This window comes from Vigna umbellata, chromosome 8, assembly GCF_029865625.1.
Source record: "Vigna umbellata cultivar VRB3 chromosome 8, Vumbellata_1.0, whole genome shotgun sequence".
Classification (NCBI taxonomy): Eukaryota; Viridiplantae; Streptophyta; class Magnoliopsida; order Fabales; family Fabaceae; genus Vigna; species Vigna umbellata.
Window position 1 is genome coordinate 33,366,756 of NC_142172.1, and position 23,143 is coordinate 33,389,898.

General features: G+C 34.4%; 2 protein-coding genes across 3 annotated transcripts; one reads left to right on the forward strand and one right to left on the reverse strand.

Annotated features, from left to right (window-relative positions):
• Positions 1-518: 518 nt before the first annotated feature.
• Positions 519-6,189, reverse strand: LOC148194519 (cyclin-H1-1-like). The gene is made up of 14 exons (XM_088097824.1): positions 6,084-6,189; positions 5,006-5,146; positions 4,762-4,812; positions 4,238-4,316; positions 3,952-4,070; positions 3,797-3,870; positions 3,298-3,418; positions 3,145-3,213; positions 2,914-2,955; positions 1,910-1,987; positions 1,360-1,418; positions 1,113-1,197; positions 894-982; positions 519-787 (listed from the first exon to the last, which is right to left on the reverse strand). The coding sequence occupies exons 2-14, from the start codon at positions 5,063-5,065 to the stop codon at positions 706-708; spliced, it is 1,008 nt and encodes a 335-aa protein (XP_087953950.1). The 5' UTR covers positions 5,066-5,146; positions 6,084-6,189; the 3' UTR covers positions 519-705.
• A 2,235-nt stretch (positions 6,190-8,424) lies between these two features.
• On the forward strand, positions 8,425-22,736 carry LOC148194520 (sucrose nonfermenting 4-like protein). Of its 2 annotated transcripts, none has more exons than XM_088097823.1 (15): positions 8,425-8,563; positions 9,096-9,179; positions 9,261-9,418; positions 9,660-9,747; positions 12,468-12,650; positions 17,331-17,438; positions 17,558-17,617; positions 17,729-17,818; positions 19,423-19,554; positions 19,884-20,028; positions 20,095-20,268; positions 20,801-20,864; positions 20,981-21,050; positions 22,028-22,145; positions 22,236-22,736. In XM_088097823.1, the coding sequence occupies exons 3-15, from the start codon at positions 9,282-9,284 to the stop codon at positions 22,328-22,330; spliced, it is 1,464 nt and encodes a 487-aa protein (XP_087953949.1). In that variant the 5' UTR covers positions 8,425-8,563; positions 9,096-9,179; positions 9,261-9,281; the 3' UTR covers positions 22,331-22,736. The 2 variants fall into 2 exon arrangements, with proteins under 2 accessions (XP_087953949.1, XP_087953948.1); XM_088097822.1 differs by lacking the exon at positions 8,425-8,563 and adding an exon at positions 8,639-8,989.
• The last annotated feature ends 407 nt before the right edge of the window (positions 22,737-23,143 follow it).

Consider the following 23,143-nt stretch of genomic DNA (forward strand, 5'->3'; position numbering starts at 1 on the left):
TCTCTTCAATTTGAAGGTACAGGGACAGAGTCATTCAAACTGTTGTATAGGTATTAGGTACTAAACAAAACTCATTATAAAATAAAGCATATTTAATTTGAAAATAAGAAACATTCATATAATTGTCAGATTTAATGGACAGTTTATATAACTAAAATTAAAGACAAAAGAATAGACATACAAGGGTTTTCAAAATTGTAGGAATGAGGGACTAAACCGATTAATCAATAAAAAATTTTAACTTTCGATCAAATAAAAACAATAGATATAAGTTATTCACAAACAGTACGATATCCATCTTTAAGAATAGAGGAATTGGGGGAAAGGGTCATGTAATAAAGACTACACTGTAGTTCATCAGGGAAGAAAGATACAAGACATAGGGTACCATAATTAATAGCTTTTAGCATAAATGAAAATATAGGTGAAAATATGTGTACTTCGACAGAAATATTTGTTGATCGTTTCCGAGTAAAATGTCAACGACAAGATATAAATGTCAATTGAGGGGCATTCAGTGAAGCAACAAAATTAGACTCACTGGTAAGTAAAATAGGAGATCCTTCAAGCAAAATTAGGCAGGTGTTTTCAAAAGGCTCCTTGCCCTCAGATGTTCTTGCATCTAGGATCAGAAACGACAATAGGAGATCCTTAAAACACAAAAAGAAACTTAAAAATTCCAACCCATTTGAAATTATTATAATGCTAGGCAAGAGATGCCATATTTTGTGCCTCATTTGAGCTCCTTTTGGACTTGTGCTTTGATTTCTTCTCCCGCTTCTTGCCCCTGTAAAAAAAAGCCAAAGTTATTAATTATACAGTACAACAGGTTTTTTCTTTTAGGTAGATTTTTAGGACCGGCTTGTAATTCAATATAAGGTTGAAAGAAGTACTCGTCATGAGAGCTATGACCCCAACAAGACTTCAGTTTTCGGTTGATATGCTTCAATTCCTTCTCAGAAGGAATTTTGTACTTTTTAACCTGCATACCACAATGGTCCACACGTAAAACAGAAGAAAACCACGATTCCTGCCCAATACAAAATATTGATTCGGGAATTTGACATCAGTTGTTGAGTTTAATGACAAATATCAGAATGAGAAACAATTACACAGGAATCAATTGCATGCAGTGATTCAGCAAGCTCGGCCATTGTGTGCATGGAATTCTGACCTTGAAAAATGCTCTCAAGATAACTGCAATTAAGTGCCGGGATAGAGTGAATATATACTACAATAACACATCTCAGGCAGGCCATTTTGTTACATGATTTTGTAACAGATAACAAAAGGGAAAAGAACAGGGGGAAGGTTCAGAATAGATTATCGGAAATAAACATGTGAAGCAATTATAAGTACCTATCAAAGTCAATGACATTGTGCAGTGCATTTGAGTTACCCAGAGCAGCCAAGGCCAACTTCATAAGACAAACAGGAAGGTTAGATTTTGATGTAAAATTGTTTAAAACAGAGCTAAAGTAGAATATTGAGTCTAGATTGACTAGAAAATGTTTAGCTGGAAATCAGTAATTGAGAGGTATTACTTAGGTTACTGTTTTTCTGATGATATGGAAAACCTGGCAAGCATATTTCAAATTTTGAAACAATCAACTGAAATTAAAAAATAATGACAATGGTTAATCGATTTACATTAAGTGATTAATGGTTGACTACTCTTTCTTAAATTTAGTTCATAAGACTGGGTTGTGATTTGTGACATGATTACTTGATTTTGGGGTATAAACTGACTTTAATTACAAAACATGTAATCCTTTATTTTAAATAGTTGATAAAGGCAAGAAAGAGCAAGGAAAATTTGTGTCGTGGCTGCTGTTAAACAAAAACATAGCTCTATTTATCTATCAACTATCTAATAGATAGCTAAATAGATAGATTTTTTCTAGAATACCTGCCCAGGAGGAAATAAAAGTGTTGCATCTGTAAGCATCATTTTATCAACTTCCAACCTTGCTGTATCTTGCAAAGTCTGTATAACATCAACCAAAAATTATCAAATGTCAGTGAACATGTCCAAATAAAGAGGATGCATTAAGTTTTTATACCTAGGGAAGAACAATGGTTAAACATGTACAAAACATCGCTTACAAAACATTGCTCCATAAGAGAAAGGAATAAAGGAACCCATCACTACACATGTTAGAAGTTCATCACGAAAAAATCAGATGTGAGAATGGCTCATGTGGACCTCTTCACACCTTTCATTTGATATGGCCGAGTGTATAGAAAGAAATTGCCTCAATACCTTTTATTTTTATAGTTCTTTACACTGCTCAATATTTTGAAAAATGCCAATTAAAAAATAGAGCAACATATGTATATTTCAAGAGCGGAATAAATGGATAGAGACCATTTTCAACGGCAAGATGTACAGTTCCCAACATAAATTATTTAAATTTATTATGTTTTAGAATAAACTTTAGTTACAGAAACGAAATGACTGAGCAGGTCTGTTACAGATAAAAAAATGATTCTGGTACAAAATAATCTAGTGATCAAATTTTAGAAAAACAAGTAAAATTATGTTTGTTTACAATCATAAAATACACTTCTAAAAATAAACTGTTATTACTAAGAAGCTATTCAAAATACCTACTAATTTCTATCAAATTATAGATTTTTTTTTCATCTTCTAATTATATTGAAAGGTTTAAACAAATGCGTGTAAAACTTTTAGCAGTGACTAAGTTAAAAAAGTTATTTTTATGAAAAGGATAGTAACATACAGCCCAATAACCACCAATTGTCACATAAATTTAGGGTGGGAGGGAGGAAATGTTACAAAACACAGCCTACAAATAAAAAGAAAAAAGAGTTCCATTTGCTCACAGTCACAACAACTATGGGCTCGGGAAGATATCAACCAATTTCTTTGGGCAATAGGAATATAAGTACCTTAAGCATTTGAAGCTGATCATCACCACCATTGCAAAATCCCTGCCTATGCCAATAGATAAAACTTAGCATAAAAAAATCACTAAAGAACACAGTTTATATCAGCCAAGTCAAGAAATTACTAAGCCAGAAAAAGAGAGAAAGTGTCATATTTCTTGACTTTGTGAGATGCAGAAATAATTTAATAAAATTAACATTTTAAAAAAATCCACTCGTGCCAACCAGACCAACCTCCATATCAATTATAAAACCTTCAACCGAGCGATATGGCGCATACACAATTAGATCAAATTCCAAACTCTGCAAGACAAAGGTTTCATGTCATAGATGAACAAAAACAAAAAATAAAAAATAGATCATTTTCTTATTTGGGGCCGTCCATGCCTGATAAACTATCATCTCATTAATGAGAATCATTTGATGATCCTGTGAGATCCCCTTACCAAGCTCCTCAGCCGACACATGATTTTCTTCTATCTTACAAGCAGCATATATGCAGGTCAACCTGAGAAAAATTCAATCTGATATAGTGAGAAGCTAACAAGTAAAAAAGAAAGATTGAAAAAATATATATAAATAATCATACCAATCCAACAAACTTATGACAACTAAACAGGTAACCACTCAAACCAAACCATAAAAAAATAAGGAATAAGATCAAAAGGATAATAATATTAATCAAAAGAAAAAACTAATGACTAATCCACAGAAAGTAAGCATCGCACCAGGTGCAATCACCCTACCAATACCAACAAATAAATAAAGTAACGAATTCCCTATAATTATCAATTTAAACTCCAATTTAATATGTTCAAAAATACAAGTGTGATGCATCCATCATCCTTAGATTAGAGATCCTCATAAGTCTGAAAGCAAATCTTACATAATATGTTTTGGTTGATGTTCCATCACCGACCATTGTAGATAGAATCTTTTAAAATAGATAAGGGCTGTTGCCTGTATATTACAAACTAATCAAAAATAATTATAATAGAAAACATTGTTTCCCTAATCAACTCGTTCCACAGGCTTGCATACCTGGATCTTATGAGGGAAGCGGAAGTTGTTACATACTTCTTGTAGCTTGTTTTCATAAAATACCCGTATGCATTGTTCTTCTTCAATACTAAGAGGTTTTGTCCGAGAATGCTTCTCACCTAACATAAAATACAACCCTCGTGAACCGTAGAAAATAGAAATTCACAGACAATTAGGTGGAACAAAATCGTAATGAAATACTTTGAAAACGATTAGAAAATTAAAAGACGAATTACTGTCTACATATTGAGAGAAAAATGAATCAAATTTGTAGAAAAAACATTACCACCGTCTTTTGCAGTCATCTGGGGTTCAGGATATGACAATGATCCATCAACATCTACTTCCATTAGAGTTGCACCATACTTGTTTAAAAATTAATAGTCATCATCAGCCAAATACCAAACTTTCAAAAGATACCATGAAATATCAAACAGTTACTTTTGTGGAGCTCATTTAAATTTATGACTCCCAAAGGCTCTTTTAAGGTTATTTCAATAAATTTCTCAGGGTACCATATCCAAATAAGCTCTTCAACTAACTTATTCAAGCAAGTTTTATCACCAAATTTATGACATATGCTCCCATGTGACAAGAGATTCTTGAATAAATGTCAGGTGGTGTATCCAAACTCACCAGCCCAACCTCTGTCTACAAGGTCTAAGGGAAAAGCAGCGCCCAAACAGCCACATTGTTCACAAAAATATGCAACAACAAATACTATAAGGTTGTACGGTCCAAAATCTTGCTGGCTAAAAACTTGCATTAATTTATGAAGATACTTATAAGGCAGGGGAAAAGTCTGTATACCTTCTCTAGAATGTGTTTGGCTCTCTGATTAGCTGCTTTATATTTCTCAACCTAAAACCAAAATAGATTTAAGAAAAAATGAAAACAGTAAACTGTACAAATAATATCACAGAAAATAGATTTTCCTATTTTCCCTAAACCTCCCTCCTCCACAAAAAAAATTATATCAGCCTCTGTTGAGGTAACAAATGTGACTATGAATCTTGTTTTTAGATGAATAGCAAAGGCAGAAGCCAAAAATTACCAGCTGTTGAGGGGTAAAAATCCACTTCACTCGATGAGTAGAGGTCATAAAATCAGCCATGAAGAATCAGAAGTCCTAACTGAGGTGCTTTTGTTGTTTGATTCACAAATAAAAAAGGGCAGGCAATGAACGTTCTCCAAGCTGAGATAAAGTCAGATAAGTATTGTTGAATACCAAAATCCAAAAGTAAAACTAATAAAAGAAACAACCATATATGTCTCTCTTTTAGAATGACATATTGCAACAACAATGAAGGACTCTGCGGCCATCAAAGTATAAGAAAAAAGCTTTTCAACTGATTCTGGGATTTTTAATTGTATTTGGAGAAAGTTAAGACAAAGGTATTAGGACTAAGTTAAAACAAAAAGTATAGGGGTTAAGCAAGAAGATGAGGAGATTGAGTCATTATTGCAGGATTTTGTATTAAAATGCATTACAAAATACAGTTGTTCCGGCCTCCCACATAGTATCAGGAGTGTAGGAAAATACACAATAATCAGAAGTAAACATGATTTCCGGTTAAATAATCTTCCAGTGTCTGAAAAATAATATATGATACCACACTACTATAGGGATACAACAATTTTTTTGAATTTAAGGATAAGATATGTTGGATGGATACTTATAAAAATATATAGAAAAATCTATATAGATGCAGGTAAAGAAAGAAAATAAATAATCTGTTACGATCATCCATGAATATGTAATAGAAATGGGCCAGATTTTAAAGAAAATAATGAATTTTTATGATAAACCCTACTGTTGAAGCAATGCGGTGGCAGACTTGGGTAGGATGGAAAATACAAAATGAATGAATGGTTTAAACAGGGATTCAGTACTTTAATTTACAAGGGAGCTCTGAGAATTGACATATGGGTTCCAGCCCTAGCATTGAAAAGAGAAAACGAAAAGGGACAAGTGCGACAATAGTGCCAAAGTGGTAAAAAAAAAGACAGTCGAAATTGGAGAATAACAGCCAATAGAACCAAAATCAACACAAGAGGAGCAGAAAAATTCAAAATATAAAGATTAAAAAAATTAAATAACATAACTGAAGAAAGTAGGAAAGTGATTTTACATGACAGAAGAACAGCGAAGAAGAAAGGGTTTTGAGGAGATTGTCCAAAACCAGTAATGTTGGCAGAGAGTGAGAGAAGAAGGAAACACTATTTCTCTGAAAAATTATATTTTTTAAATTGGTGGGTCACTTAAATACTTCACAACCTCTGTTTTGTTTTGGATTATTAACATTTTCAAATATATTATTAACTTTTTTTAAAAAATAATTTTAATTAATAAGAACAAAAATAAGATAAATCTCTTCATTATCATATATATATATGTGTGTGTGTGTGTGATTTTTTATTTTATAACATAGGAAATTATATGTTCTCTTTATAGAATAATTACTCTTATAGACATAAATATATCAATTATTAAAACCAAAATTATCAATAATAGAATTTCTAACTTAAAACAGTGTGTATTTTTTACATGAATGCTTTTACATTAGAGAGGGTAATCAACATCTAGTAGAAAACAAGATTATACTTTGGAAGATGATAAATTCTAACTTATAAAGAGTTAAATGTCTTTTTTTATCTTTAAATTATTTCTAATTATTTTTTAAAAATTAAATTATACATTTTTTTTATTTTTACATTTTGTAAAAGTTATATAAAATATTTTTTCAATGAAAAAATATATAAAAATTATATTATAATCCATGCTTATCTACATATTATTTATTAAAATAATATTTTATACAATTTTTATAAAATAAAATAAATATAGATAATATTTTATAATTTTAAGAATAAAATTTTATAATATTTTAATAAATAATATGTAAATAAACATAAATTATAATATAATTTTTATATGTTATTTTACATAATTTTTATAAAACAAAAAAATAAAATAATATATAGTTTAATTTTAAAATAAAATATAGTTTTTAAAAATAATTTAATGACAAAAATATATTGATCCCTTTTTAAAACTTTGTCTTCTTTTTTTCATCTTCTGCTCATGTAAAAAAGGACAACAAAGTCACTTTTCCATTCTCCATTTCTCCCTTCAAACCACATCAAATACATTAATTCAAATACTCTAGAATCACACAACTTGACTTTAGAAGAAATAGTTGAATTTTATATATACTATATGTACTAATCATCCTAATCACTCAAAACATAATAATTACATCATCATATTTAATGGCTGAATCACCTGCATCTAATAAAAGTAAAAAAAGTTTTTATTTATATATCTATCCTAATAATTATAATACCTGTGTGACCAAATCAAATACTCCCCCTCATAAAGAAATGAAGACTTACAAAAATAATAATAATAATAATAATAATAAATAATTTTTATCTAAATCTTCATCATGTAATATCATTCATAATTGTAAAATAAGTTTAAACAAACTTACTAGCAAAAAGAAGTCAATTTACTAATGAAGTATTAAATGTTATGTAAAAAAATTAATTATTCAATCCTATAAGAAAGTAAACTATTCAATGTTATGTAAAATTTACCATCCATGGTTATTTAAATAAGTTACTTATTTTAATTTTATAAGTATTATGAAACCATGCTGATTTAAATAATTTTATATAAAATTTATTGCAGTGTTTAGGTTGTTAAAGTAAATGTTTACATTATTTTTGCATATTGTAGGAATAATTTCACATGTTAATTTTTAAAATATTTGATGTCTTTCAATCCATTAAAAGTAACAAAATTTCTTTCACAATTACATCTTAATATTTAAAAGACTATTTTCTTATTGTTTTTGTTTAATCCCACAGTAAACATTTGATTTAAAACAAACATGTTATACATCAGTACATTAAATTTTACAGTACATAAAGTTAATGCTAAATCTATCCAACTTTTATACCAATACATACATACATATACATATATACATACATATACATATATACATACATATACATATATACATATATATATATATATATTCAGTCTCCACTTATTAGTAGTTATGACTATTCAACTATTGAATGATAACTCATTTATTATTTACTTTTTTTGAGTTAAGAGTATAGTTGGTTCTGGCATTAAATTAGACAACCTTTCATTTTGCAAAACTTTTGTGACATTTAAGTGTTTGTTATGTTTTCTTGATACAAGAAAAACCAAATCCTAAAACTAAATTTATGGTATTTGAGAGAAATAAAATAAAAGAAACTAGAATTGTGCTATTGAAGGAATCCCCAATGTGGTCACGAGAAAAGAACTGGCAGCAGAGCCTTGTGGGGAGAGACTCTGAAAGGCGCGAACACGAAGCTGTAATGGTGGTCACATTACAAATGCACTTACTCCAAAACAACAACTTTATAGTTCGAAGAAACAAAACTGCTACATTCGAATTAAAAAATAATGTGAGCAAACGAAAATGAACGCATAATTAAATTGAAATTATTAGTGTTGAACAAACACCAATGATTAGAAAGTTAGTAGCATGAGATGCTCTAGGGAGTTGAACCTTTTTTTTTTGTCTTTCTCGTATGGCAATAGCAACAGGTAGCATGACTCTAATGACGGTTAGGCCTTTTTGTTTTCATGTTTGAATTGTTGTTTTCTGGTTTTAGAACGCAATTTTACTGCAGACTGTGTTTATTTTTCTCTTTGTTTCGCTCTCTATCCCTTTATTCTCTCCCCATTTTATGGTGCTTGCCCTTGTAATTTTATTTTCTTCATCATTACTATTTTCAATTTTAATTACCCCTTCACGTTTTTCTACTCTCTTTCTTCCTCTATTTCAGTCTTTAATCAGCACACAATCCACAATGCAATACCATGGTCTCAGTTTTTCCCGTTTTCTTCAACCTTTCTTTCTATATATGTCTACTAACACCTTGTGACCTAAACTAAATTCAATCCAACTTCAACATGCTGTAGTTGATTGCTGCATTATTAGTTGAATTCCTTTCAGTTTTTTTTTTACGGGTAATCGATTTCTCCTTTGATCGTTTATTTTGTGAGAGTGAATTATATGTATCTACTTTAGTGTTTGTGTTGCTTGTATGATGGCACTGAGTTTTGTTGATTTCAGAGACTGAATTATCGATCCCTAAGCTCCGTTGACAGTTAGGAGTTTTGGAGTTTCTGAGTTTTTTTATTTTTGATTGCGGAGAAGGTAAGCTGCACTGCATGCGTGTTGAGGTCACCTCTGCTCTGCTTTGGTAGATTATTCCTATTGTTAATGTTGGTTTTGCAGGTTTTGGAGTTGGAGAGTGCTATGAATTTGGGTGTGGAAATGTTCGGGACGAGTAGAAGGCACAGGAGCGGTGGGCCTGTGGGACCCGTTTTGATTTCGAAGCGTTTTGTTTGGCCTCACGGTGGAAGAATGGTGTTTCTAACAGGTTCCTTCACGAGGTAACAACTTGAATTATTGAATTGTTTATTGCCACGGTGGTTCTGTTGTAGCCGTTTCGATCTTAGATACAGTGTGTGCGTTATTGAACATGGGGAAGTGTGACAGTGTGATGGTGTTTGTGTCACTGAATGTCACTTTGATTGCTTTTTTTTTTTTGGCTGTTTTCTAGCTTTTTGGTAGTTCGTTTTTTTTAACTGCAGAATATAATTAATTCAAATACTTCCCCTTTTTTCTACACAGATGGACAACAGTTATACCTATGTCACCCAGGGAAGGATGTCCAACTGAATTTCAAGTTATTTGCGGCTTAACGCCTGGATATCATCAGGTTGTTTGGCTTGGCCTCTATGAATTATGAAAACCTGATAATTAATAAAAAGAATTATGTCTTTTTCCCATACATGGTCAATGTTTAGGTCAGAATGCACCTCTTTCTCTTTATCAGAGTTGGGAATGAGGAGGTCACTGTCACTGACAGAAAGGATAAAGAAGGAGGTTGCTTGTGAATTAATCGCGTTAAACAACTGAGATTTTAATGTGATAGAATAGTCAAAGAAACAAGTAAATAACTTTACGATGATATTTATCTTTCTTAAGGAGTTTGTATAACTTTTAATCATATTTATGGGTTAAAAACTGACATGGCCATCATATGAGGCATAATAGTTGCCTTGTCTCCTTTTTATGCTGTACATATGTTAAAAATTAAATGTCAATAGATGAAATTTAAAATCGAGTACTTTTTGGTAATTTGCATCATTCAAGAAAGTCATATATGCAACATGGCCATCTAGATTGTTGGTTAGGTTAAAAGGTATTGTTGATGTTACCATCTAATGCTTAAAGTTGTGTCTTGTGCTTAGTCCAGATGGAAGATTAGACCACCTTCTATCTAAAACTTTAATAATATGACTCTGGAGAATGGCACATTGCTGTTCAAGCAACCCATTTACAAAGTCTTCTATCATGTCATGTTTCACATCAATTAAAAGCCTGTATTAATTTTTATTCTTACTGTATGTCATACGATAAAAGGAAGAATTAAAATAAATAATCATGCCCTCTTTGAAGATACATTGAAGCTGCAAGTAGTTGAGTGGCCTATTGGACGATTGAACCTCTTGCAGCTTCATTACACCCTCCTCCAATAGGTGGAACCAGATGATATATAGTTTCACTGAGAATTAAACCTTTTTTTTGTATTAAATTTGATTCATTTGAAGGTGCAATTTCTGATGCTATTGATTTTTTCTAAAATTTTGTATGGCTGATGCTTTGGCCTAGCTCAAATGATAAGGACAAACTGTGCTTAGGTTAGAACTTTTATTCAATCCCTTATAAAGCAAACAAAAAAGAAAAGAAAAAGGAGAGTAGGTTTAAGCTTTGAGCTTTTCTATGAATTGACACAGGTAAAATATACACTCTTGATTAGGTATACAATTTTTCTGTAATATATAGCTTTATTATGATCTTTCTATTTGTATTCATTATTTCCTTGGGAATCAGTTTCTTTATTGTTTTTGTAAACATTTTTATTGTTACACTTATGGACTGTTAGAATGTAAGAAGAATATCTAATAGTATCTTGATTGTATCTTAGCATAATTTAGAGCATCTTTGATTATCTTCAAGATTAGTTTCATATTTCCCTGTTCTATGATGATTTGTTTCCTGATATGATTAACATTATGATCTAGTATTACGGTATTAGTATAAATAAGTGTGCTTTATATTTTATATCATCCCGTAACTCATTAAAACTCACCAGATTTTTATTCAAACTTTCTGTTCTGCCAATTTTCTCTTTCAATAATTAAAAACTTAATGTGATATTAGAGTGGCAATATCGTCCTTGACTGGTCATGTCACTATTCTGCTGTGGCGTTCCCATAAAATCTGACTACTCCCTTTTACCATTGTTGTTTGCCACTGCCGGCAAGTTTTCCTGTGGCCGCAAATTTTTTATCTGAGATGTACTCTAGCCTCATTCTTAGTCCTTGTCATTGGCCATGGTCAGTTTTTGTACCAGATCTGATCTCTCACCCCAGTTTTTGTCTTGGACATAATATGGCCTTGCTAGTCTCCTTCCCTGAAGCTCTTGCTCTTCAGTCCCTAGTAATCTCACTTTGTTTCTTTCCTAAACCATCTGATGTTCGTCATGATGTTTTATGTTCACTACTGATTGTTTGGGCAATTTAGTTTTGCCAATGAGTTAGTGATAGACTGACTGATTCATACCAGCCTCTTACTGAATCATTCTGATGGTGATTTCTCCAGTCTGTCTATAAGTGATGCACCTGGTCATGCAACATTCCGGCTCTAGGACGATGGTCATTCCAGCTATGTTTGGTAGAGCCCATATTATATTGAAAGGATTTATTTGTAACAACCATAAAGCTTACAAGCTAAACTTGAGTAAGAGTGTAAGAGTATATGAAAATATCCAATAAGCTTTGGATTATTAACCTCAGTAATCTTTAACTGCAGGGTGAGTAGTAGAATATATGAAAAATACAAATAGTATCTTTATTTATCTTGGAAGAATTCAGAGTATCCTAAATCATCTCTTCGGATTAGTTTCCGCTTTCTTTATATAGCTTTAGGACTATGATTTGTTATCGGAATAAAGAAGGGTCAGCACTTTGTGCTTTGTAAAAATATTGAACACATCAAATATTTCAGAATTCGATTCTAAATGACCCTTCTCCCTCAATACCTTAAGCCCTCTATATATTCAACAAGAACATTAGTAGATTTGGTTCTTATAATTTAAACAGGATTACAAATTTAAGTCATTGCATATTTGGTATGAATACGTAAAATTTTGATGAGATGTTTGTTCTACATGATGACATAGCTTGTAGCTTTGTTTTTTCTTTTTCTTTGACGTTTTTTACATTTTGGCCTAAAATAATCACTAATTTGTTGCAATTGTTTAATATAATACAACTGTCTTGCACAGTAACTGATATTTACGGAAAAACTCTGATATGGAAAGTGTATTTCTTTCATTATTACGTTTATAACATTGTTTCCACTTTTGTGCAGTACAAATTTAATGTAGATGGTGAGTGGCGGCATGATGAGCATCAGCCATTTGTATGTGGGGACGGTGGGACAGTGAACACTTTTTATTTAGTGAGACAACCAGTTATTTTGCCTCCTATCGTAAATGCTGAAACACCTGGTCGATCCTACATGGAGGTTGACAATGATGTCGTTGGGCATGTGGTAAGTTTTTTCTCCAATACGATCTTTATCGCCTTGACTGTTGCATATATGTGTTTGGATAGTATTCTAAAGAATATAGAGTATTACGGGTGAATGAAACTTATATCTATTGTTATCCTTAAAGTATATTTTCTTCTGTTAACTTAAACTATCATGCATGCATTTTAGTCCTACTAGTACATTTTTATCATGTGTGTGTGAAACTACCTATGTAGCTGACGTTTCTGATTTTGATGAAAGACAAGAAGATGCTGATGTGATGTAACTTAAGATTTTAAATTATAAATTCATGACTATTCTCATTTTTCCCGAATCCACCCAAAAAAGTGCAAGACCCTTCTTTGCTTGCATACCTGGAAGTGGATAGGAATTTTGAGCTTACTTGTAACAACAGTGTATGTGACAGTTGTGGCGAAGTTGGAATCTTTGTACATGACGAGATCGCTGGTTCATAGGTTGTGTCTGAAGCAACAACTCTATTCGTTCAAGATGACAGATTCAAGAACCATAGAGGAGCAGCTTGCAGAATTTAGTAAGATTGTTGACGATCTGGAGAATATTGACGTGAGATTGAAAGATGAAGATAAAGCGATTATTCTTCTGAATGCGCTTCCAAGAACCTTCGAGCATTTCAGGGATGCCTTGCTCTACGCTAAAGATCAGGTGATCACGCTAGAGGAGGTTGTGACGTCAATTCGAACCAAGGAGTTTCAAAAGCTCCAAGATTCGAAGGCAACCGAGGAGGTGGCATCTGGGCTGATTTCGGTGAAAGGGAAATGGAAGAAGCAGGCTGGAAATGGGAAGAAGTCAAAGCCAGAAGGTGTGAAACAGGTGAGATGTTTCAAGTGCCAGAAGATGGGACATATCAAGAAGTATTGTCCAGAGAAGGGAAAAACTGTTCGGCCACAGGAAACTGTTGATGTGGCAGAGGCTTCTGAAGGATATGAATGTGCTGGTGTTCTGGTGGCTTCGTCTGAAGATTCTCAAAGGAGCTGGGTCATGGATTCTGGCTGCAGCTATCACATGTGCCCGGTAAAGGAGTTCTTTGAGAGTCTGGATCAGAAGGAGCATGGAAATGTGCTGCTGGGAAATAACAAGGCTTGCCGAGTGCAAGGAGTGGGGTCGGTAAGGCTGAAGATGTTTGATAACCGGGAGATGGTACTGCAGGATGTGAGGTATGTGCCTGAACTGAAGAGAAATTTAATTTCAATAAGTTCTTTTGATCTTGGAGGTTACACCACAAAAGTCGAGGATGGAGTGATAAGGGTGTGTTCTGGAGATTTTGTGGTTGTCAAAGGCAGAAGGAAGAATGACTTGTACATTCTAGAGGGATCCACAGTCATTGGTCATGTCTCTGTAGCAAGTGGGAAGACTAAGAACACCGCTCGGCTTTGGCACTTGAGGATGGGTCATATCAGTGAGAAGGGTCTTGAAGAATTGGAGAAGCAAGGCTTACTTCTGGGTGATAAACTGCTGAAGCTGGATTTCTGTTATCATTGTGTCTTGGGGAAATCACACAGGATACCGTTCGGTCAAGGGAAGCACGTAACCGAACGGCCATTTGAGTATGCCCATGCTGACTTGTGGGGGCCTGCAAGAACTCGGACTCATGGTGGAGGAGCGTATTTCCTGAGCATAATTGATGATTTTTCAAGAAGAGTGTGGATTTACGTTCTAAAGAATAAATCTGAAATGTTTCAAAGATTCAAGGAGTGACATACACAGACCGAGAACCAATTGGGGTGTAGGCTGAAATGTCTGAGAACTGATAATGGTCTGGAGTTCGTTTCAGAGGAATTTAATGAGTTCTGCAAGGATAAAGGGATCAAGAGGCACAAGACTGTAGTGAGAACTCCTCAACAGAATGGTCTGGCTGAAAGGATGAACAGAACAATTCTGGAGAGGGTTCGGTGCATGCTGCTTGGATCAGGGTTATCAAAGGCTTTCTAGGGAAAGGCTGCCAATACAGTCGTATACCTGATTAACAGGAGTCCGTCTTTGGCTCTTAATCACAAAACACCAATGGAAGTTTGGAGTGGACGACCGGCTGACTTCTCAAACTTGAGGGTGTTCGGCTCTTTGGCATTTGTTCATGTCAAAGGGGATAAGCTGGAGGCCCGAGCGATAAAGAGTGTATTCCTTGGATATGCTGAAGGAGTTAAGGGATACAGGCTATGGAGGTTAGATACTAAACCGTCCAAGCTAATCATTAGTAGGGATGTCATTTTTGACGAAACGAGAACGACAATGCATGTTGAAAATCCTGGATGCGAGAAGAAGACGCTCGTTGAGGTGGAGCATACTACTGATGGAGCCGTTCGGTCATTGACTGAGGAAGACCGAATGGGTGAAGTGCGAGACGAAACTGTTCGGTCATTAGATGAGAACCGAACGGGTGAAGGGCAAAGACAGTCTATCACAGATCTTGGTGATGATACAGATGGTATATCTGGTGATGTGAGTCACTCAAGAGGAGCTGGTGATGAATTGAGGAATTATCAACTTGTCCGTGATAGGGAAAGGAGGATCTCTACGCCAACCAAACGGTTTGGAGAGGCGGATTTAATTTGCTATGCCTTGAATGCTGCTGAAGATCTTGAAAGCTCAGGTGAACTGAGAAGTTACAAGGAGGCTCTTCACAGTAGCGATCGGCATCTTTGGCAGGGTGCTATGGAGGAAGAGCTGGAGGCGTTGAGGAAGAATAGCACCTGGAGATTGGTGGATCTGCCAAAGGGTAAGAAGGTTGTAGGTTCAAAATAAGTTATACCAAGGGGTGAGAAAGCAAGGTACAAAGCAAGGCTTGTTGCTAAAGGCTTTACTTAGATTGAGGGTGTAGATTATCATGAGATTTTTGCTCCTGTTGTGAAGCACTGTTCGGTCAGAGTTTTAATGGCGATAGTTACTCACCGCAATTTGCATCTAGAACAGTTGGATGTGAGGACTGCATTTCTGCATGGAGACTTGGAGGAAACAGTTTATATGAAGCAACCGGAGGGATTTGCTGTGGATGATAGGGTGTGCCTGTTGCAGAAGTCTCTTTATGGCTTGAAGCAAAGTCCAAGGCAGTGGTACAGGAAATTTGATGATTTTCTGATAAAGCTAAACTTCAAACGGTGCAATTATGATGACTGCGTGTATACTCTGAACCGTGACAGTGAGGTACTGTATCTTCTTCTATACGTGGATGACATTCTGATTGCCAGCAGTGACAGGAGCATGATTCATGAGATGAAAGCAAAGTTGGGCGGTGCTTTCGAGATGAAGGAGCTTGAAGAAGCAAGGCGGATCTTGGGAATTGACATAAAGAGAGATAAAATGAAGACAACCCTGTTTATGATTGATCCTGGACAAATTCACTGGAAGCATTAAAGTGGATGCTTAGATACATACGGGGTCTCTTGATACTGGATTACTCTTCCAGAATAACTTTCAAGGTGGAGGTTATATTGAAGGTTTTGTTGATTCAGATTTTGCCGGGTGCATGGACACAAGGAAATCCCGCTCGGGACATGTGTTTACACTGTTGGGTACTGCTGTAAGCTGGAGGTCTACATTGCAATCGGTTGTTGCCCTTTCAACCACTGAAGCTGAATATTGTGTGCTCGCTGAAGGGGTAAAGGAGGCACTGTGGTTAAAAGGCTTGATTCGAGAATTGGGTATTGATCAAACGACCGTCCGAGTTCATTGTGACAGTCAGAGCGCCATACATTTGGCCAACCATCAGATTTACCATTCTAGAACAAAGCATATTGACGTCAAGCTGCATTTTGTCAGGAGCATTGTGGAACTCGGTGATGTCCAAATATGCAAACTTGCATCTGAAGACAACCCTGCATATATGCTGATTAAGTCGCTCGCTAAAGAGAAGTTTCTGAAATTATTGTCCAGGATTGGTTTTTTACCGTTCGGTGTGTAATTGTATACCGTTCGGTTTTGTTCTTTCTTGTAATAGTTGAGTCTAGGTGGAGATTTGTTGGTTAGACTTTTCTATTATTCTTTGGCCGATTAGTTTCATGTTGATAACTGTTCGGCTTGTTCTGGTCCTTTGTGACCGAACGCTCTCTTGTGATCGTTCGGTCTTGTAGATTCGGTTTTGGTTCGTACATTCGTTTTTTTCAGTCTTTGTTGCACTCGGCCTTCGGTTGGTTTTTTCTTAAACGACCGTTCAGTCTTTCTGTTGTTTGTTTTCAGTCGCTTGGATTGGCTATATATTGTAGCGTGTCTTTGCGTTTTAAAAAAAATAAATTCAATCTCGAAATATTCAGATCATTTCTTCTCTCTGTGTTTTCTGTTCTTTCTTCTTTGGGTTTTTTTTTTCTGTTTCTCCGTTTCACACTCGAATCCAACATATATAAAAGCAATATTTAGCCTTCATCTTTCATAAGCTATTGGGATAATTGGTATTTGACATGGTATCAAAGCCTCTTATGAGTTATGACCAAGTGGTTGGGATTTCAATCCTTCACACCCGTCACTTTTCAAAAATAAAAGTTGAATGTCAGCAAACAGTAGAGTAGACAGATGCATGTCAGAAGCTCAAAGGGAACTTGTGTAAGGGAATTGTAGCAGTAAAAAAGCGTGAAACAAATTAAGACTAAGAATTAGTTTGGTTCCATAATCCTTTTTGTCTTGGAATTATGTTACAGAAAAAAATCTACTTTGACATTGAAAATTTTTCAGGAAGCTAAACCGAGGATGTCAGAGTCTGATCTGCAGGTCTCACGACATCGTATTTCGGTTTTCTTGTCTTCACATACGGCTTATGAGTTGCTTCCCGAGTCAGGCAAGGTATGAATACTTCTTCTCTCTTAATCTTTTAATGTATCCAACTGGCCATTCAATAATAGTTTATTTGTTCTTATGTGAAGCTCATCATCTGCTATAGATTTGATTTTATGCAATTTCAGGTTGTTGCCTTGGATATAACTTTACCAGTTAAGCAAGCATTCCATGCTCTTTATCAAGAAGTATGTTTTTTTCTTCCACTCTTTAAACTAATAATGAATAGGTGTTTATCTTATTTTTTTTAACATCAGAGAATACACCCACACTCGTTATGTATGTTTATCTGCTTTCAGGGAATATCGTCAGCTCCTGTGTGGGATTCTAGTAAGTGCCAGTTTGTTGGAATGCTTAGTGCTATGGACTTCATTTTAATACTAAAACAGGTTTGTCAGGAAGACCTATTTATTAAAATATCCTGTGTCAGGTTCTAGTATAAGTAACGAAAAATAAAAACTTGCCAAATGGTAACTAATGACAAAAAAATGAAATTTCCAAAATGTATATCTTCAACTATGCTTAGATTATTGTGAAGTTGAAAGAAATCACAAGGAACGTGGTAATACTTGATCTATTCTTTTGGTTTATTTATGGCATACGTTAATGTTGCAAAACTTAGTTGTACTTTGCCATCATTGGTAAACATGTATTTTGGTCCAATTACCAATAATTTTGGCTTTACATAAGACTAGTTAATCTCATGAAATATTTTAGTGAATTTTTTCAAGGAGAACATTGATGCTTTGTCCTTGTGAAACTTTTAATTCTTTTTCCCCTCTCCTCACTGTGTCCTTGTTGCAGCAGCAACTGTAGACCTTTCTAGCTTCTGTTCTATCCTAATTGTCACTTTTGATGGCAAACAAAACCATAAGTTCTTCCTCAATCCTTTAATTTAACACGGTACTGGAGCTGAAATTGATGCCCTCTCCGTAGTTTCTAGTGGTATTTTTCGCAGTCACATTCAAACCTTTATTCTTTTTTTCCCTCTCCTTCTTATTGTCTTTGTTCAAGCAGTAATTTTCCTATAGTTTTTTCTGGACTGCATTCTGGCTGCTGTTCTATTCTATTTTTTGTTGTTGACGATCCAGAAAACCCTAATTTCTTCAACAAAATCTTTTTCTATTGTGTCCCTGTAGAGCCTTTATTAATGGTGTTATTTTCATCTTTACAAACGGCATGCTTTGTTTAGTCACTTGATGGTTTTCCGTCAACACCGGTGTAGTGCTAGATATCTAGCATCCAAAGTTATTAGAGTGTATACCTGTCCAGAAGATTTTCCATTCTCTGATTGTTCTGATTTTCTTTCTCCTAGAAAGCCCTCATGAGTAAATCAATGGAACCTGTCATGCCTTGCCCTATTGGCATGTGAAGATCATTATTGGCCCTATACTGGTCTAATATACGCCTTGTGATTTAGTTACTGGTGGCTGTTTAGAAATGTTGAAAATCTCACATCGATTATAGATAAAATCACAGTATATAAGTGACTACAAACATCACCTTACAAACTAGTTTTGTAAAATTGAGTTAGGCTTACACTTCTTAACATGGTATCAGAGCCATGTGTTCGGCGTGCTTTGTTGATTGTGTTGAATTGACTTTGTCCAGTTTTGCTTTCGCATGAATTGTTGAATACTTGGGTTGGTAGACTGGTTTTGTCAATGTAAATTTTATTTGTTGGAAGCTGAGAGATTATTAAATTTCAGCTCTTGGGGAATTGTTAGAATATGTAGTCAACTGTGATGATATTAGCTAGTAATTAGGTTAATGATTAACTTTTTTATTCTTCAATGATTGATTGTGATCAAGCTGTAAATAAGAGATCAAGTATGCAGCCCACAAAATTTTTTTTCTCTAAAATACCATCTGATTCAACATCTTTGATTTTACAGCACTCTTATATAGAAATACACAGCTGTAGGACTCATATAGAGAAATACATAGCATGTTTCTGTAAATTCTGTGGCTCATCTAACATGCTTAATTTCAGTTGGGGATTCATGGATCAAACATGACTGAAGAACAACTGGAAACACGTACTATAGCAGCATGGAGAGAGGCAAAGGAACAAGAATGCGCAATTGATAGTAAAGGGAGAGCATACCCTCAACATTTAGTTCATGTAAGTGCTCCTGACCATTTGCAACAAATATTCCACGTATCAAATTAATTTTCCAATTTCGTATATTCGTGAAATTGTTTTACATTTTGGGTAAGTTCAAAAGGTCGTATGCTCTATGAAATAGGGAATTAATCTGGGATTCCACAACATGATTGATTAAAATTATATTTATTGATGGATAGATAGATAGATAGATCAATTAAATGTGATTTCAACATTATAACTTTGATGAGGTTGCTTCTTAATCATGTACTTCCTGCTGATTGTGATTTCACGTTATCTTTAATGATTCTGTAATATTTCATGCTATGTTTATACATATTCTGTAGGCTGGGCCCCTTGAGAGTCTAAAAGATGTTGCTTTAAAAATTTTGCAAGACAAGGTGGCAACAGTTCCTATTATTCAGTCTTCTTCAGAGGATGGTTCATTTCCTCAGCTGCTACACCTTGCTTCCCTCTCAGAAATACTAAAATGTAAGCTTCTAAATTTATTGGGGAAGCATAAATGGTTTGGAACTAAAGTGCGGACTTACTTTTCAGGTATATGCAGGCATTTTAAGCACTGTTCGGATTCCTTGCCCATTCTTCAGCTACCAATTAGTACGTTACCTATAGGTGCATGGGTGTCAAAATTGGGGGAATCCAATAAACAGCCACTTGCTATGCTATGGCCACATGCTTCTCTTGGCGAAGCTCTATCTCTGTTGATTCAAGGTGACTATTCTTCTCTTTCAAAGCAGGTCAAGTCTTTTGTTCTGGCTAGATGTTGAATGGTCATCAAGTTTGTTTCCACAAGTTACAGTTGTTTTTCCTCCTCAACAAAAGCAATTATTTCAAAGCCTTATATTTAAAAAGTGTGTATCACTAAAGGAAGGGAACACAAAATTGAAAGATAGATTTTTGGATAGATGCATCTGATGCACCATTATGCACTGAGTGTCTGAACCTATAGAAACAAGTAGTGAGTTGGTAAAAACAGCATGATGGGACTCAAATCCGAAAATATCATGTCAATTGTATGTTTTTATTAATCCAGCTTACATAGAAAATGATACCACTTCTACCTTGGTATTTTCAAATTTGGAGTTCTTCATTCTTTGGTACGGGAATAATGTTCCCCTTGCAATCGGAACTATGAACTTCATAATTCTTGATTTATTATATAGGGTTTTCATGTTAGAAGCAAAATATATTCATATTAATTATGCTATATCTTGCGGTATCTTATGTTTGCTGTCATTTGCAGCTGGAATTAGCTCAATACCAATTGTGGATATTAATTATTCATTACAAGATATGTATTCAAGAAGGTAGAAACTCTCATTTTTTCCTGTGTTCACATGAGTGATTCTTATTTTTATAGTTAAAAGGAGATGCTCCATAAAGATAAGTATATATGTGATTTGTATTGATATTTTCTTCTCAGAGATATTATTGCGTTGGCTAGAGATAAAATGTATGCAAGGATAGATCTGGATGGGTTTAGTATCCATCAGGTAATTCCTCTCTCTCTCTAAATTCGTGTGACTCTATTGGTAACTTATCCTGAAATATTGTATTTTTTTTGTATTGAAAGCTGATCAATAATGTGGTCTTCTGTTTTGATGACTGAACTGCTTACATGCAAAGGTGACTGCAGCCTTTAGTCCTCTACAACTAAAAATGAATCATTCCTAACCCCCTATCAGTGATCATATTTTAATGAAATGTATCTGTTATGTGTTTTTCTTTCCTCCTAAACACGAGTTGCACACGTGTCTTGTGGTATTTGAACCTGAACCATATAACGGAAATATGCCACTTCTACTTGAGACTGAGTCAGCATGAATGTTGTTTAGTTGAGCATTCTTGTATTGAAAATATACTTGAGGTTTAGACTCATCTTGGACAGATTGGACTCTAGCTTCGGCTTATTTGAGAGTATGCTTATTTGGTGATGAAGATGCGCAAAAGAAAAAGTTTTGCCCTTCATAAATTTTCACTCGTTTCCTTCTTCCCATCCTCTCTTCTACCAAGCACACATCCCATAGTATAAACATTGAGGTCACCCATCCAAATATTTGTACACATGAAAGCCATATATATCTTATTACTTCAATTATTCTTCCCCTCCCCCTCTTTCTGGAAGAGAGCCACATTCTGCAGTGCACGAGAGAATAGTATGCAAGTATTGCATGCTCATATATAGAGGCCTGTAATGATACCCTCACTGCAGGATGTGCTTGTCTAGTGTAGATGCAGTGTGTTTTGTTTGTTACTCATGCAGGGTTTTATTCATGTAAAACTTGATCACATCTCGTTGTCTGGGGAGCATGTTACTTTTATTTAGGTTAAATAAATTATTATTCCTCTATGGTTTCGATCGTTTTCAAACTAGTTTTTATAAATTTTTTCCTTTTAAATTCGGTCCACAACAAATGCTTACTAAATAGTGGTATCATCAACTCGTATAAATTGCACTTTATGGTTGCAGGCATTGCTTTTGGGACGAGATGCAGGTTTTCCTTGCGGGCTGCGCAATGGGCCGAGATGTCATATGTGTTTGAGATCTGACTCATTACACAAAGTGATGGAGCGCTTGACAAAACCTGGTAGTTCTTCTAAACTGACAATCCCCTCCCCTTTTCTTCATGAGGGGTGAGCCAGAAAAAGAAAAAATCACCAATTATCTTCTCTTACAGGTGTTAGAAGACTTGTGGTTGTGGAGGCGGGTACCAGACGTGTGGAAGGTATCATTTCTATTAGTGACATATTCAGATTATTGTTATGCTGCTAGTTGCATAAAGGGAATTGCAGTGCTAGCCCTGGAAAGTACTTGTTCTATGAAAACTATTTATTTAAAGAGTTATTTATGCCCCTGCCATTGTGACCCGCTTGGTTTTATATATAGGATAGAAATTGTTGAGAGAAAAGTACTGTAAATTGAGGGATTAGTTATTTATCCTTTAAACAACATCACGGTGTCATGATTTTCTCCTTCGTGCCGGCACAAATGCTTTGTTTGTGTCCTGTGCTAACATAAATCAAGGAGGAACCGAAAAAAAAAGGTATTATCATTCCAGATTTTTATTATGACTGCTGAGTTCATGGCTTCATGTTGCTATGAATTTGTCTTTTCCATACATACAACTTGCCTGATGAAATGGAGTAATGATAGATAAAGGAAATAATTTGTCAATCTATTTATGATCCATTAATACTTCTTGAAAAAATTTAATCCAATTTATCTGTTAGGAGTTTTAATGGGTGAATATATCAGTCATTCTTCTAAAATACACTTATATCTTAATTTTTATTGTTTCTCATTCATGCTTTTCTCTCTGAAGTCATTCTCTTCAAAGAAACCCTCAAACTCAGTTGTATTATTTTTTCTCTAATATTTAGCACAAATTATATGCATGTTACTTTGGTGCAATTTTTTTTAAGGTAAATGTGCAGTTGGTAATTGAAACTAGGCAATTGCTTTCTCACTTTCATGATTCCTTCTTTAACTATACTTTTTTCCAAATTCTTACATTTTTTTCTGAAAAAAATATCTGTAATATAGTAAAAAGTTTATAAATGAAACTTTTCAAAAGTATTTCAGCTT

Bases quoted from the DNA above. Each gene is read 5' to 3' on its own strand.
- LOC148194519 (XM_088097824.1), bottom strand. From the start codon at position 5,065: ATGGCTGATTTTATGACCTCTACTCATCGAGTGAAGTGGATTTTTACC. The intron at 4,317-4,761 runs GTATACAGACTT...TTTTTAAACAAG, and splicing joins CCAAACACATTCTAGAGAAG to TATGGTGCAACTCTAATGGA. The intron at 983-1,112 runs GTAATTGTTTCT...TGTGGTATGCAG, and splicing joins TGCATGCAATTGATTCCTGT to GTTAAAAAGTACAAAATTCC.
- LOC148194520 (XM_088097823.1), top strand. From the start codon at position 9,282: ATGAATTTGGGTGTGGAAATGTTCGGGACGAGTAGAAGGCACAGGAGC. The intron at 9,419-9,659 runs GTAACAACTTGA...TTTTCTACACAG, and splicing joins CTAACAGGTTCCTTCACGAG to ATGGACAACAGTTATACCTA. The intron at 17,618-17,728 runs GTATGTTTTTTT...ATCTGCTTTCAG, and splicing joins TCCATGCTCTTTATCAAGAA to GGAATATCGTCAGCTCCTGT.